Genomic DNA, 16,935 nt, shown 5'->3' with positions numbered 1-16,935 from the left:
ACCATTAAAAATATAAAAAATCTAAAAATTAAAATTTTTATAATATTATCTACAAATTAGTAACTTAAATTTCCAAATATAATTTTTTATTTTTTTTTGTAAATATATGAGTTTGATGTGTTTTTAACATCAACATTATATATGTATAAATTAAAAATGTAAAAACCTATAAAATATAATAAAACTTATCTAAAGATTTGTTATTACATTTTTATTAGATAAGATATAATTTTTATTATATTTTCTTGTTTTTTATTTTTATTATATTTTCTTGTTTTTTACATTTTTAATTTTTTAGTAATTTTATTATAGGTAAATCTTTAGATAAGTTTTATTATATTTTCTGGGTTTTTACATTTTTAATTTATAACCCGAAATTGTATTAGTTATGAATCTTTGAGCAGTAATAGTAAAATATATACAACTGGTAGCATATTCGTAGCTGCATTCCCAGGTCGTATTTCATACAAATACAACTTATACAGTTTATGAGAGGGATGAGTCTAATATCCAAAACTTAGGTAAGCAGCCAAAATAGTAGCCAGAGGAACCGAAACGTTGTCGTCTATTTGATCGGTGATGGGTAGTGACTCAACCAACGTAGCGACCAATGAGACAATCGCGACTCTCGTAAAGGTTGTTTCCCAGTTCATGTGAAGATACCCAAGGCTTGAGTAATAGTAAAGTAATCTGCATATTATTACAAAAGAAATAACGTTTTGGTTTAGTAGGAAAAAGAGTTGTTCATCAAGAAGACACGTTATGAATGAATAATTCACTAATTGTGGGTTTGGTGCTTTTTTGACCCGATGGAGATGAAGAAGCCGAATATGAACATGGAGATGCTTCCCGCCAAGCTCTTTCTTGGGTTGTAAGGTATCTTGTATGATCCGTACTTACGTCCCATGATATCAGCTATTCCTACAAATTATACATTTTCGCAATAAGTTAATATATTTATGTGTGTATATAGTTAACAAAATTATAACTGATAGCTATTATAGATGACAAAAATCCCCTATATATTATTTGAGAAGCATTGCAACATTTTTTTGTATCCACGTATCATCACTAGAATAATTCTTAGAATCCTTAGAGAAATAAATTGGTCTATCTAAATATATAATAAGCTTTTTATTAAACCACAATAAATACATTATTACTGTGTTTCATTATTTCCTTAAATAAGATTACGTAATTGACTAATGTGGCTAAAGTATATATGACAATTAATGATTTTGAATAATAAAGATTTGATAAAAATAAGTATGTATTATAATTATATTTGTTTAATTTTAAGATATTAAAATAAATTAAACAATCATAGTAACCATATAATAAAAATTAAAAAAAATTATTATATATTATATTTTGAATTTTTTAAAAACGAGTATAAATTACTAAAACTGTTAAAAGTTTCACATTCAAATTTTGTGATCTATGATTTAAAACTTTTGTTATGACATGATACAAATAATTAAAAAATAATATAAGTTGAAAGTCTCATTTAATAAGTATCAATTATAATAGATATATAAATATATGTATCATTTTAAATTAAACTATATGCCATATAAAAATACATAAATATCTTAATTCTGAAATTTACATTGAACATTTTTTTGATAGAAAATTTGAAAAAATATTGACAACTTAATTTTTTAAAATATTATAAATTACTTAAACCATTAATCTCACAGTAAAAATTTTGTTATCACTAATTTAGACTTTTTGCTATAACAGATACAAATGATATAAAAAAATATAAGCAAAAAACATCATCTAATAAATATTAATATTAAAATATACCATATATATGTTACTATCATTTAAATTTAATTATATATTATATCAAATAGAAAAAAATATTTTTTCGATTTATAAAATTTATTTATATGTTCGCATCAATTTAATTATATAAGTAGTAGATAATGACTTTTTAATTATTCAATATATATTTATTATTTCATAGTATGTTATAAACATATAGTATATAAAATAATTTATATATATAATGTTCATCCCGCGCAAGGCACGGATCTTAACCTAGTGTATAATTATTATTGTTTATTAGTAATCATCATATTTGAATTAGTTTAAAGTTTCTAGTATTTTAGTACATTAAGTTTTGTTATAAATATGATGATTATGGATTCTTCACCCCCAAAAGAGATTAACAAAAGATAAGAAATGTTACCGTCGCCACCACACATCATTGCCAGCGAGATCATACCGGTAGGAGAATCTCTCCAGAAGAAAACCGCAGCAACGAGAAGGGCTAGAACGTAGAACAATGGACCTTTAAGCAACTCTCTGGGGGACAGGTTGGTTGGAAAAAACAAGAAGTGTGTCGGTCATAAGATTGTTGAAAATCATCAGAGTTTGGAGAACGAACAAAACAACAACTTACTCTGGTCGTCCTTCCCTAGTGACGGATTGGATTAGCGTGGAGTTAGGGGAGACAGATAATCCATTGACAACAAGCCTTAGGCCATTCACTAACGGAACAAAAGCAGCAAAGTATCGAGCCTCCGTTGATGCGCTAAACTTAATTAAACATGAAAGAAAAAAAGCAATCATGATGCTGAAGTTTTAAAGGGTTTAGAGAGGTTTCGTTTGCTGCAAAGGAATACCTGAAGATTGGCCACGAGAGTACGAAAAGCAGACCTGAGAGTATATGCACAAGCTTTCTGCTCAATCTCTGTTTAATCCAAAATAATTCAAGAATTATAGAAAAGTTATTAGAGAATCAAAGTCCATTGTTTCTTCTTATTAGGTATCACTGTTTACCAAGAAAATAAAAAAAGTCTAGTGTTGTTCCTGTTCCTAAGTATTACAACATCAGTTTTGTAACACTATAACGAAATGAAACATTAGTTTTTGTCCTCAAAATTTAAATGAATATATTGTATAAATCATTCAGCTCCGATTCTTATTAAAAAAATATTTGATCATATAGTTTTTAATCTGAAATTGTTTTAAGTCCCATAAATTTGGTCAAGAACAAGAAAATAAAGTATAACTCGAACTTCAAGAGTTTAATTAGATCATTAAAAAGCGATTAAAAGAGAGACCTGTGGAATCACGTCTCGCTTCGTGAGACTCTCGAAGAGTAAGACAAGCGCGTAGGCTCCACCAAGAACTGCCACCGTGGCTCCGACGTCATGCAATAGATAATCAGTCGAAGCCGCTGAAGAGATCAGAGGGTGGCGTGGCCGTAACTGACTCGACGAGCCGATTCCTTTCACGCCGATGAGACAGGGAGAAGTAGTCGAGAAAACCGGCGAACAGAACCTGGGAGTCAAAGCGTTGTACCAGAACCTGTTGCTTCTCCGACATAACTGATGGCTAACCGGAGATAAAGGTAAGGCTGCCGCCATTTTAAACGCCTCACCGGAGGAAGCAAAGCCGAGATGGGCGGAGGAAGAGAGGAGAAGCTTTGAGAACTCAATAATTTCGTTTTTGTATTTTAGCTAGAAAGAAAACGTTATCTACGATGTGTCGCTCTCATTGATAGATGAGAGAATCTGAAATGTAACTCGTATGAAAATCTCGTTATTTGTTACTTGATACAGTTGGGGACACTGTACTTCCTAGTGATGGTAAAAGCCAATGGGCATGTCCTATTTAGGGGTGTGTTTTTTTCCTTATCGTGCCAGTTTTTTTTTTTTTTTTTGGCTTATTGTAACTATTGTAAAATGGGTGTGTGTGTGTTTTACATGGGAAATCCATTAATAACATTTTTGTAGTTTTTATCATAAAATGACACATAAATATTATCTATTCTATTAATTTAGAATCCTATTTTTTTATTTACTTATAAATGTTGTCATTTAAGTTTTGGATTTGTTCACATTTCACTAGAAATAAATATTAATAAAATCTTTTTGAAGTTTCCTTAATTTACTTTCAATATTTCAAATGTCCCACTCCAATTTTTATGGCTAACAACATTAATTAGTTTCATCCTAAGTACTATACATTCGTAAAACTTTCACCATTTATTTTCATTTAAAACCTATCAACATTTCGTTGTATTTAATTATTTCTTATTTATTCTGGCATTTAAATTTTCCAAAGCCTAATAATATACAACAACATTGCTTCGACTTTTACTATTAATATGAATTTACGATTGGTAAATTATATTTATACAACTATACGCTTTTTATAATATAGTTAACCTTTAATATTTTCATAGCTATAATATGTGATTTTAATTAAACATATTTTACTCAAATGTGGACTAACATATTAGATCACATATAACACTAAAATGTAAATCATATATTTATAACAAAAAAACTAGATTTTTCATCCGCACATCCGTGCGGATAGATTTTCATTTTATAAATATATAACATATACCATCGCAAAATTTTCAAAGATATAATTTACATTTTAGTGTTATATATTGTGTAAATCTATAATGTTATTGGTTATGTTTCTTATTCGATATTATTAATGTATAATGATTTATTTTATATATTTTACTTTATTATTAATTATTATTATATATTAATATATTTTCGAGTTTAGTAAAAAAATTCATAGTATGAAATAAACAAATTGAGAATTTCGTTCATTTTTTCTAATTTTTACAGACTGAATACAACACATTTTAAAATTTTATGTAGTTACTATAGAACTCATATTTTCTTAGCATAATTTATATTTCTATGTTATTTATTTTAGTATATTGTGGGATTTTATAAGTAAATAGATTATAATAATACTATATTATTAATTATGAAATCAATCGCTGCATTAATTTAAAAATATTTTAAAATTTTATTAAGATTTTGTTAGATTTTTTCCAACTTATTTTGTTATAAGTAAAAATAAAATTTAAATTTACAGTTAAAATTTATTTATTAATATCTATATAATTTTTAAGATTTTTTAGAAATGTTATATATTAAATATACTCCCTCTATTTCAATATAGATGATGTTTTAGGTGATTGTTTTTGTTTCACAATAGATGATGTTTTCACATATCTAGGTAACTTTAACTTTATCAAAAACTGTGTAGCCAATTGTGTTTTTATTATTTTTTGTTTATAATTAAATAAATTAGTTTAAAATTATATTTTAATGATTTTATGTTTAGAAAAGATAATTTCGTAATATGTGTGCAAAGTACTAAAACTTCATCTATTATGAAACGGAGGGAGTATTAACGTAAATAATCAAATAGATGCAATTGATGAAATAGACCTAGTATGAAATTTTTATGGTATTTCTTTTAATAAAGAAGATATAGAATATAATTATAAAATTTGAAAAATATCATACACTTTTATTTTATTTTGTTTTATAATAAAATCTTATTTAAATTAATGTATAATAGTATATATTATTAATTATGAAATTAATCAATGGTATTTTAAAAAGATTTTGTTAGATTTTTTCTCAACATTTTGTTATAACTAAAGATAAAATTTAAATTTACAGTTAAAATTGATTTATTATTAATATCCTTATATATTTAATAGATTAATGTACATAACTAAATAAATGTAATTAATGAAATGGATCTAATAAGGTTAGTATGACTTTTTTATGATAGATAAAAATGGTACTTATTTTTTAATAGAGTAGATATATGCACAGACGTGTGGGTTCAAACTCTAGTTTCTTCTTAAAATAACATTCATTAACTGATAAAAAAAACTAAATTACCCTACATTATTAATCAAAATCCTACATTGATCCTTAAATGCTAAATCCTTAACCATAATCTAAAACTCCAGACCTAAATTTAAATTCAAATATAAATATACAATTATCGTATTTAAATAATTAAGAAAAATAATTCAAAATTTAATTTTAATATATTTAATTAATTATATAGTTATAAATAGATATATATCTTTTAATGAATGTTGTCTAGGAGATTTTCTGTGTTATTTTAGAAAATACATGTTTTAGTGCTATTTGATGGTATTTGGTTTGAATATTTTTTTAGATAATTTTTTTTACAAATCTCTGTCAAAATTTAAACAAAATTAAAAATATTGTTAATACAGCAGTGAAGATATTCTCATGACCTTTTTACCAATAATGATGTCCTTGTAACTACAAAATGCGGTTTAACTGCGGTTTGTTCAAGAGAAACGCATGCTGCGGAACAACTGCGGTTTGTGTAAAATAAGCGGTTCAAAAAATAGTATGAATGGTAACATGTATAATAAATAGTATAACGGCGGGATACATATAATATATTTTAAAAAAGCAATGATACTAATATAATATTTTAAAATATAAAATTTATTTATAAATTAGTTTATATATCTCAAATATGAAATTTACTATGCTATTACTGAAATTTTATTTAATTTATAAAATAAATTATATATTGGAGAACTTTACAAATCAGATTCACATATACCTCATCTAAAATATTGTATTCAAAACTTTAGCTAGGCATGGACACATTTATCCAGAACCAAAATGAACCAAACCGAAAAATGAAGTTTGGTTTGGATTTGGGTTTTGATCCTATCATTTATACTAGTGGATCATATATCTTTAGAACCGAAAAGCTAGAACCGAACGAAAAACTGAACCATAATTGAATCGAGATCCGAATAGGTATGTGAATTTCTATAATATAGTTTATATATTGATAAATATTAACTATATTTGTTTTTATAATAATCTAATCTATGTTGCATGGAAATTCGGTTGAAGGTATGTTTCATGTTTCGGAAACGTTTCAGAATCGGAATCTTTCGGAAACTCGCAGAAACGCATTGGAAACTCGTTTCTTAAAAATCTCAGTTTGGAAACTTAGTGGAAACTTGCGTTTCTATTGTGGAAACTCGCGTTTCTGTTTTGGAAACGCTAAAACTTTCCAATTAGTTATGATTTGTTGTTATGATTTTTATTTTTGTTAAACTATTTAATATTTAAGTACTCGGTTTTTGTTATTTTGAATTTTTATATGATTTTGATGTTTAATAATGACTTTGGATATAAGCAGATTCTCAACTTTGTTATCCAAACCGAACTGAAACCGAACCAAACTTTCTAAATACCAAACGGATCCTAAAGCTCTAGAACCGAAGAAACGAAAGAACCAACTGAAACTGAACCGAAAAGTAGTATTGATGTAATTGAGTGAAACATATTTATAATTATATAGACAAAATAAAATTAAGTAAATAAGTAAAGATAATATAAAGATATAGTAGATAAATGTATAGAATAAAAATAATTTATTTACAATAATATAACCTCTTAACCACACTATATTTTTGAATACAGATTAATGTGCTCTAAATAATGTGTTAATATGTAAAATTTTAGAAATATTTTATTATTGATGAAAAACAATCAATAAAGAACCGCACGTTGAAACACATCTCATTTGCTGTGGTTAAAGTTTGCATGGCGTTCCACTGATTTTCTTACGTAATGCGAACCGCCTGCGTTTCAGTTGATTTTTATATTATTTAATTTTCAGCTTAAACACATCTAAATATTTGTGTTGAATGGTAACCTTAATTGCGGTCCAGTCCGTCCCGCATGTCAACCGCACTATACATTCATAGCCAAAATCTAAAGAAAAGGACAAGGTAAACAGTATATTATCATGTGCTTATATGTGAGAGCTCTTGTATAAGGGACCCCAAAGCATAAACGATTTGACAAAGGTACAGTATAAGGAGGACGAAGGGTGTCGATGACGACGAGCATGTACTTTTTATGATTTCGATTTACTGTTCGATGAAAAGACATCGGATCAATATATTCCACGTTTAATCCATTTACATAGATTGCATGTAACCATAATATATGCCGCATTTCATAAAATAAATAAATGTCTGCTACATTGAATACAATTGCAGACATTGCATTTATTTGAGCTTTGATTTGCGTTATACATTAGTGAATGGTACTCCCTCCGTTTTTTATTATAAATCGTTTTAGAGAAATTTTTTTGTGCCAAATTATATGTCGTTTTCGGTTTTCTATGTAAAATTTATTAATAATTAATGTTGTATGACCAATGGTAATATATCTTATATTTTTCTATTAGTTGAATTGTGGTTAGGTAAATAATTAATGATGTTTTTGTTTAGAAAATATAAGAAATTAATAGTTTTTTTAATCTACGTGCATAGTTGTAAAACGACTTATATTAAAAAACGGAGGGAGTACGTTGATAACAATCTAACATTTGATAAATGATGAATGATAGTAAATGATAAACTACATTTGTTCAAACATGGGCTTCCAACATGGGCCATGTCCATTGCATGCTCATGGGCAATTGCCATGTGTTTCAGTTAGATGTTGCTCCTTGTTTATGTCAGTATGGAATTGAAGCTACATTACTTTCTAGATGTGCCAAGGAGTCTGCTGGTACATCATGCTTGAACTTGGCGGTAGGTGCTCACGGTTACTTTGTAATTATTGACATAGTTAATCTTCCGTTTCACTCTAGTTGGAGCCTATATACAGCTAAAATTATCAAATAAAATTGTAATGTACTATTAAGCGGTCGGTTTGTTTGTCTATTCTCCGGACAGGGCTTGTGGACTGGACACTATCGAACCAGAGAATCTTTCAATAATTTTGAGATCATACACGAGATAAAACAATGGAGTTCCACTATTCAAAAATGAAATTACAACCACATATGTTGTAGATGACATGACTCAAGACCAACAATGCTAACAACCGTCTTGATGCAGATTCACCACCTCGTGTTTGATTTGCATTGAGAATCAAGTAGAACCCCTCGACATATATAAAACGAAGAAGAAGAAAAATCATTACAAAAGCTAGTTTTAGTACCCGATTTATCAATATCTCAATACTTTAGACAAAAGTATTTGAAGACAGACCAATTCACATGCGAGTTTGGACTCAATCGACCCTTTAACAAACCCTTTTTCGGCCATCTACTAAACAAGGAGGGACCATGCATAATTAAATCCTACATAACTTTTGGAAAGCTAAAACGTGCAAAGCTTCCTTTTCTTCATGTCTACATCGATAACTGACCTAATGAGTTGAGCATTTATTTAATTGTGAACTGTATCAATCGGAAAACAGTGAATTTAACGAATTCATAAAATTAATTGGTATGGGGACAATCGAGCAGAATCAAGAAAAGTTTGGTATAATAGTATATAAATGGTCCCGATACTTTATAATTCTCCAACAAACTTTTTTTTTTTGAAACAAATTTTTACTATTTAATTAGCAAACTAATTTTACCAGTTATTAAGTTATATGGCCTATGGTTAATTGGTTATATCATCTACTCTCCAGTAACTTAATATCATTGAATAGAATAAATATGAGAAATTGATGTCCGGAACTTCCATAATAATCAAAAAAATAATCGTATAAAGTATTTTATTACAATTTATATGTTACATTCTTAATTACCATATATATTTTCTCATTTTATATAACTAATACTTTTGGATTCCTTTTTCGATGTTAGTTCTGTATATGTATTTTATTTTTGCTGTATATATATGCATATATATGTTTTGGATACTTGATACCATTGTTAAAAAGACAATCGGACATTTATGCAACATAAACATCCAATAGAGGACCTTTTCATGATCGTTATCTACTTCGTGTCATTCGAAAATTAATAACTTTTTTTTATTTAATAACAAATAACTTTAAGTATTTAAAATAGAACTTTGGAAACTAGTTTGATAGTATTATATAAGGACAAACATGCACGTTACGTTTTACTTGTTTCCCCTGTAGAAATTTTTTGTAATATCATTTTACAATTTTTTTGTAATATCCCATATTTATATATTTGCTATTAGGAAGAGGAGATACATTTATATAGTAAAGATGAAGAACCTAAAACTTGAATACAAATAATTTATAATAATTTTATAAATATTGTGGATCTTAGCTATAGTGATTGTCATGATTATACCGATTAATAATCTCGATCATTCATTCCCTTGTCTCCACCGTACTTTACAACAAACAAGATATTAAAAAAAAAACAAATACTAATACTTAGTTAAAAAAACAAATAATACTTTAACTAAGCCACGTAATGAACTGTATTCATATATGTCAACCAAGTAAATGTAATATGTAATATCATTTAGATAATTTCATGCGTTGATTCTTTGTTTGTATAATTGTATCGAGTAGTTCTAAGTAGGTATTCATTGATCTACTCGCATAAAACTGAAACCAGAACTTAATAAAAAAACAACTGAAACCAGAACAAAATCCTTGCATCTCTTTTCAAATATCACATTATTCTTATGAAACCGACACTCAGTTTTAAGTTTAGCAGTTAGACTAATGTGTCTGTTACTAAAATTCCTTTACACATCATCGTATATATAAAATAAGATTAATCTATTGATCATATATATTAGCTAAATAAGTAATACCAAATCTTCAACAAACAAATAGAGCTTGAAAGGCATGAACTCTCCAATATCAACAGAAAAGTTTTATTGTTGTCAACAACTAAAGTAGTTCAGAAGGAAAATTTAAAATAGGAAAAACGTCCCAAAGGAAAAAAGTTAAAAAAAAGTAACTCTATTGTGTTAAAAATCTAAGTAGAAAATGGAAAGAAAAAAAGACAGTGAGATTCAGATATTGGGAATGATTCAGAGGATCGTTTCTTCTTATGTACCTTTGTTTTGGGTTTCATCGTCTGATATTACCAGTCACTTTCACAGATCTACCCTACATCACACCACATGCATCCTCTTAAAGTAAACATGTGGCATATATCTTTAGATGATAGATTCTCTGCACAATAATACGTAAACGTAATTACCTTATGTAATCAACACTTATACATCATGTCTGAGTATGCTGACTTTTAGTTTTAAGTAAATTTTGTTTTTTTTTTGCTAAATAGTTTTAAATAACTTAAAAATATTTAATTATGAATAGGTTTATATATTTGGCATCAGGAGTCTATTGTAAGGCATATATACAACCCATGATTAATTCTAACGTGTCATGTCGTGCGGATCCATTGTAGATATTAATCAACAAGAATCATACGTACAAAGATGCAATGGAATCTTAATTAATAAATGAATAAGGCTAGTTCCTCTCGTAATGGATCTTAAATGATAAAAAAATAAAATAAAAATTAAACCGATTGCAATTATATAACAGATCTTACTATAAATACACCTAATAAATAATATATTAACAAATATATTTTAAATAAAATTGCATGCGTAAATTACTAATGCATGTACAAAAAGTCTAAAGTCTAAACACATGACATGTCTCTAGTTTCTTTAGCGGTACACCACATAAATTCTAACCAACCTCTACGTTTATCAAAAACTTTGGTCTGAAATTTGAATCCTTTTAAATATACCTAATTTGTATATAATATTTATTAATCAAATTTTGAATCCTTTTAAATATACCTAATTTTTATATAATACCTATTAATCAAATTATATATATTATAAACTAAATAGTAGATGTACTATTGTGCATTTTTTTAAGAAAGGGCCCTACTATTGTGCATGTTCCTGCTTGATTGTTTTCCAAACATATGCATGTTACTACTTTAACAAATATGCAGGATAATCTATTCGCATTAGTAAAATTTGATTTATTTTTACATTTTTCTTTCTAAAAGTAATACATAATATTGCATATATGGTGTATACGTTTAAATGGCTAAGTTGAAAAAAGAATGATGCCAAGTTATAATTTTTTTTCTAAATTTACAAAAGAAGTTTCAACCACAATTGGTGTTTAGACTATTGTAGATTTTTTTGTAGCGATCAAAATAAAATATAAAGTACAAAATTATAAACTAAGTTTCAGAATTGTGTAACTTCGATTAGTATAATATTTTGGTTGAAAGGTGGTATAGTTTTTTTCTCAAAAGCAGTAAATGAAGAGAAAGTAGTGTGGTTTCTACTTTCGTGTCTTATCTTTCTAATTATATATTAAGATATATATACACATAAATAAAAGAGAAGCATGTATGTAAAGACAGAAGCACATATATACAAGAAACCTACAAGTCCACTTCTCTAAGAAGATTTGTTCAGTATACACGACAAAACACAAAAACAAAACCTTCAAGAACAACTCCATTTAAATATCTATAAAGAAATGAATCTTGATTTAATACAAGATCTGCCCATGCTGAAGTTCCCATCACCCATCAAGATCCCATCCAACAACACCAACAGAGATGATGACGGCAGCAGCGGCGGCTGCACCACTCCCACTTCCTCCGACCACAAGATTCCTCCCTCCACCGCCACTACTCCTCCTCCTCCGCCTCAGAAACGCCGCCCACCTCCGTCGCCATCATGTTTCATCAGATCTTGCAAGAGGAAGCTTTTGACGCCATCAAAGGTTGAGATCATCGTCAACAAAGATGAGATCGAACGCTTCTTCTCCTCTGTTTACAATCACTCAACGACGTCATCCCCCACAACAACCACCACCAAAACGGCTCTCGCGGTGGTTAGGCGACGGAGAAGTTTCCGTTCTTGTTCACGAAGATGATCAATAATTGGAGTTAACCACAATAAAGTTAAAGGTTCCTTCATTTCGGTAACTTTTTATTTATTTTATGTAACGATTCTCAACTTTACACGTCGACCCACTCTATAAATATACATGTGCTATCGATCGTTGGAATCTTTCTTTTCTTAATAGCTTCATGAATTATGTAAATGTTCAATAAATTTATATTTGCTAGTTGCTTTGTAAACGAACGAACGAACAATTCACTAATTCACTGACTCAGTATGTACATATCATCTTTTAGTAAAACAATGTTAAATCGACTAATAAATATTTCAGAAGAAAAAGCCAAAATTAGAATATTTCCACTGAAAATTAACAGTGAAAGCCCATAGCACAGTAACAGTGAAAGCCGAAGCAGTTCAGTGTTAGATGCACTTTCGTAAGATGGACATATGAAATTGAAAATTTTACACTTACACATACTTTTTCCTTCTTCCATATCATATAGACATACTCTCTACTTGTCCAGTACTTTATTAGACTCAAATGACTTAAATACCCCACAACCAGAAACACCTCTAGTTTAGTTAACACTTTTTACACCTTTAGTTTAGTTAACACCTTTTACGCTACTTTTATTTTTTATTTTTACCTCAGCCAATTTCATCCACCTTACCGTAACCCTAGATATTGTTTATTCCCCTCTCCCCACCGCAGTTATATATTCACGTCGTATCCATCTCCGAGATTCTCCTAAATCTCCCATTACTCAACACAATTTCATCTTCTCTTCTCTCAAATCTACAATTACTCAACACAGTCTCTGAATCCTATACATCGTCGATTGTTCTCTTCGCGGCGCAGCTCCAGAATCATGCCGTCTTCTTCGCCATCCTCCAAGTGAGTCACTGATATTAGCCGCTTCTCCGGCGAACAATGACTGGTATGTATTCTCTTCTCCGAAATCTCGAATCTTTCTTACATAACCTTATTTCTAACTAATTCCTTTCAACTCGTCATGCATACACTGGCGTGTGTTCCCTACCAGATCGCCGTCTTCCGAAACGGCTCTTTGCAACAAACAGGGGCAGAATTTCGAACTCCTCTTCGTCGACCACTTCTAGTTTACGCGTCTCACTCTGTGCCGGTGTGACCACATTGTCGTGACCAGGGTTTCTCGACCATGGAAATTTCACTTCTTCCTCCTCCGGTTTCGTTTTGGCGTTGGAGGAACTCGGCCCGCCAGTGACGACGGTATGGTCGAAAGCGTTGTTGGTGGTGCAGCTATAAGTTCTACGGTTAGTGTCCTCGGCATTGAAGACCTTCCCCACAACATCAGTACCGCAGTTGTCCTCTCTTATGAACAGGACATGACCATGCAATACTCGTCCATGTCGTGACCACAAGTTGTTGCACCTGCAAAAACATAGGTAGACATCGTTTCAGAACAACACCAAAACAAAGATGGATCCATCATAATCTAGGTCTCTTCGAAACATTACCCACAGATTTGGTCGCCGAAGGTTTTTCTGCTTTCAGAGGAGAAAGAAGATAAGAATAAGCAATTAATAAATCTCTTTTACCGCTTCAAGCATCCTTGTACTGCTTTAAACGAGGGCTGTCCAATCCTTTCCAAAAATATATACATCTAACGGCTCATAATAATCCCACTGTTTCATGTACCTTCCAATTTTTGACTAATTTATTACAACCAGCCCATATAACGACAATCTCAAATGTAATTGCTTGGCTCCTTTAGACTTAACCATAGTTAGAAAGTTTGTCCACCAGAAGGGTTTTTTGGAGAGAAAAATAGCTAAAGTAAGGGGAAAAGTATGCCTCAGTTACAAAGTATGTGAACATGCAACAAACAATGGAAAAGTACTCTTAGACGTAAACAGCTCTATGAAATTCGTGAATGATCAATAAGAATTATGGAATCAATGTAACATATGTTATGATGGTAATTAATTAGATACACGTAGCAATCTCAAAATAACCATGTGAGTGAGAGATGTCACGAGAGAAAGAGTGAAAATGAGTTGCCTTTGCAAGCAATTATTTTTGTCGGCCACGATAGATGTATATAATGTGTTACCATGGTGTGCATCATCATGCCTCTCGATGATCCGATCTAATTAACATTACATATTCTGATGATACTAAAAGTTAAAAAAGAAATCAGCATCATCAAGATTATCTAAAAACTCGAAATGTTAGTGAGAATACTGAAGACATGAAGTTCAGATTAAACAAGTAATTAATAAAATTAGATTATGTAAAATGATAAAAAGTTATAAGGTTAAAAGTTCATGTAATGGCGTTTCAGGTGTTGGTTTGGTATGGTAGGATGAGATGTGTAATAGTCGCGTGTCTTGTGAAAGACGTCACGAGAAAAGATAATGATGCCTTGATCCAACTATTTTAAATTAATATTTTTGAATAGATTGTTGCTTATTTTACAAGCTAATTAAAGTAACTATTGTAATCGAGTAAAGTTGATCGGAAATTCATGTTGATCTCTGACATTTTTTTGAGCCGACAGGTAGAGCGATAAATATGGCTTTGGGATCGGTAAATTAATGTTGTTTGTGGATGACGTCTCCTAGAAAAATTAATCTAAAATTTGTTAGGAATGCCCATCCGTCACGTACTCGGAAAATCGTATAGATCAATACTTCATACACTTCAATAGTTTTTTTTTTTTTTGTAACTTCATAGAAACTAGTTGTATATGATTAATGTATTTCTATTGTAAATCTGGACATAATGAACATTTTGTTGATAAATCAGCGTTAATCTGAAAGATTCATTAAGATGCTACTAAGTCAACGCATATGCTTCGAAATTTAATTTTGTTAATGATTTTTTTTAAAAGGCTTACTTCATTCTTATTCACAGCGTCGAGAGTGTTAAAAGTTTTATTTAAGGACTTTTTAAATGGCTTACTTTATTTAAGGATTTTTGGATTAACTTACACAACTTCGAAAACTCGTGAAATGTTGCAATCGTCTTCTTCGCTTATGAATTGATTTTTTTTTTTTTTTGAAAAAGTGCTTATAATTATGAATTGATATTGTGAGAAACGAATTTGAACTACATGTTATTCTGAATCACTTGAGATATACGTAATGTATGAGTTTTTGATATGAGTTTCTTTTGATATTTGAATATTGTAGAGGGTCGAGCTATACTCGTATAAACATTGTCAATATTTACTACTTACTGACATATTATCGACAAATTTGATCTTTAACAATGGGATGACGTCAATTAGCAACAAGTACAAACATTACCAAGTATGAGATTAAACAAAAGAGGTTAAACAATATAATATAGTTTACATTGTAGATTTACTTTTCATTATGGAGATCTTGTGAATGCGATGTAAACAAAGGTGGATAAGCACGATGATGATTGATGAAAAACATAGAGTATTAATTTCCATGATCCTTGTTAATTATGTTTGATCAGGTTTATTTTATTAGATCGTGCGTGAAAGTACCTACAATAAAAATGTAGTACTTTATATAACACGCCGTAAGAATCAACAATGATGATTATTCCAGCACATGAAATCAAATATTATTCGATATTAGTATCAAATCAACAGGTTATTAAAAAAATGTTGGCTAGTGGGGTACAATAATTAGCCGGGTTTGTTTGGTACAGTATTACCATCATGAAGTCTGCAAAACTTTCTAGTATCATATTATAAAACGAACGTCAACTGAATATACTGATCTATATGTAGTCTTTTTTTTTTTTTTTTCTTCTTCTGGTTACTACTTACTACTGAAATACAGTTCCATTATTAAGTTTTGTGAATATATACGATGGATATGTAATTAAATAGCTTATAAAATTAGGTTACAAGGGGTAGAGATGAAATAAATGGAATTAGACCAAACATTTTTAATGACATTGAAACAGAAAGTATTGAATGGTACTGTGGCCAAAGATCGGAGCCATGCCTACACATTTAAATAGGGTAATGATCTCACCTTTCACCACATTAGTTGTTTTTACCATTTAAAAGATTTAACTGCTTTGGTGCTTTTACTATTTTGTCTTACTCGAACAGTATCAGAGTTTCACATGAGTTGTGGTCTGGTCTAAAAGAGATGGCTTTATATCCCATCTCATCTAAAGCTCTACTTAGTTCATGACTGTTTAGCTTGTACTAAGATTTGATTAATGGAATGAAAAAGAAAACATGAGTTCTTGTCCTAAAAGAACAACTGTTGTCTAATCTAATATTACAATTAATCTGGTCTAGTTCAACCTATATACAAGATTTAACTCACACTTTTAGCAATTAAATCTATGACTGAGGCTAATCATTAAACCAGTTTAACCGGATGGTTTAGCTGAATTTTTTTCCCCTTGAATCAGCTAAAAATATACTTTGGGCTAGGTAAAATACGGCACATTTTAAGGTCGGGTCAAATTTAAA

The 16,935-nt window shown here is 29.5% G+C and overlaps 2 protein-coding genes across 2 annotated transcripts; one reads left to right on the top strand and one right to left on the bottom strand.

The window, feature by feature from the left end:
* Nucleotides 1-382: 382 nt before the first annotated feature.
* On the bottom strand, nt 383-3,704 carry LOC106428350 (phytol kinase 1, chloroplastic). Its single transcript, XM_013869097.3, has 6 exons — nt 3,075-3,704; nt 2,634-2,701; nt 2,411-2,542; nt 2,198-2,313; nt 807-921; nt 383-690 (listed from the first exon to the last, which is right to left on the bottom strand). Exons 1-6 carry the CDS (start codon nt 3,378-3,380, stop codon nt 504-506), a joined length of 924 nt encoding a protein of 307 aa, XP_013724551.2. The 5' UTR covers nt 3,381-3,704; the 3' UTR covers nt 383-503.
* Nucleotides 3,705-12,017: 8,313 nt separating this feature from the next.
* LOC111210113 (cyclin-dependent protein kinase inhibitor SIM-like) lies at nt 12,018-12,710 on the top strand. Its single transcript, XM_022710474.2, has one exon. The coding sequence runs from the start codon at nt 12,114-12,116 to the stop codon at nt 12,513-12,515; it is 402 nt and encodes a 133-aa protein (XP_022566195.1). The 5' UTR covers nt 12,018-12,113; the 3' UTR covers nt 12,516-12,710.
* Nucleotides 12,711-16,935: the final 4,225 nt, after the last annotated feature.

Source organism: Brassica napus, chromosome A3 (genome assembly GCF_020379485.1).
Source record: "Brassica napus cultivar Da-Ae chromosome A3, Da-Ae, whole genome shotgun sequence".
NCBI classification, from domain to species: Eukaryota; Viridiplantae; Streptophyta; class Magnoliopsida; order Brassicales; family Brassicaceae; genus Brassica; species Brassica napus.
Note: the sequence above shows the minus strand (reverse complement) of the source record. Positions and strands in the feature narration are given on the sequence as shown.

Bases quoted from the DNA above. Each gene is read 5' to 3' on its own strand.
- LOC111210113 (XM_022710474.2), top strand. From the start codon at position 12,114: ATGAATCTTGATTTAATACAAGATCTGCCCATGCTGAAGTTCCCATCA.
- LOC106428350 (XM_013869097.3), bottom strand. From the start codon at position 3,380: ATGGCGGCAGCCTTACCTTTATCTCCGGTTAGCCATCAGTTATGTCGG. The intron at 2,314-2,410 runs GTAAGTTGTTGT...CCTGTCCCCCAG, and splicing joins ACTAGGGAAGGACGACCAGA to AGAGTTGCTTAAAGGTCCAT. The intron at 691-806 runs GTCAAAAAAGCA...AATAATATGCAG, and splicing joins GGCTTCTTCATCTCCATCGG to ATTACTTTACTATTACTCAA.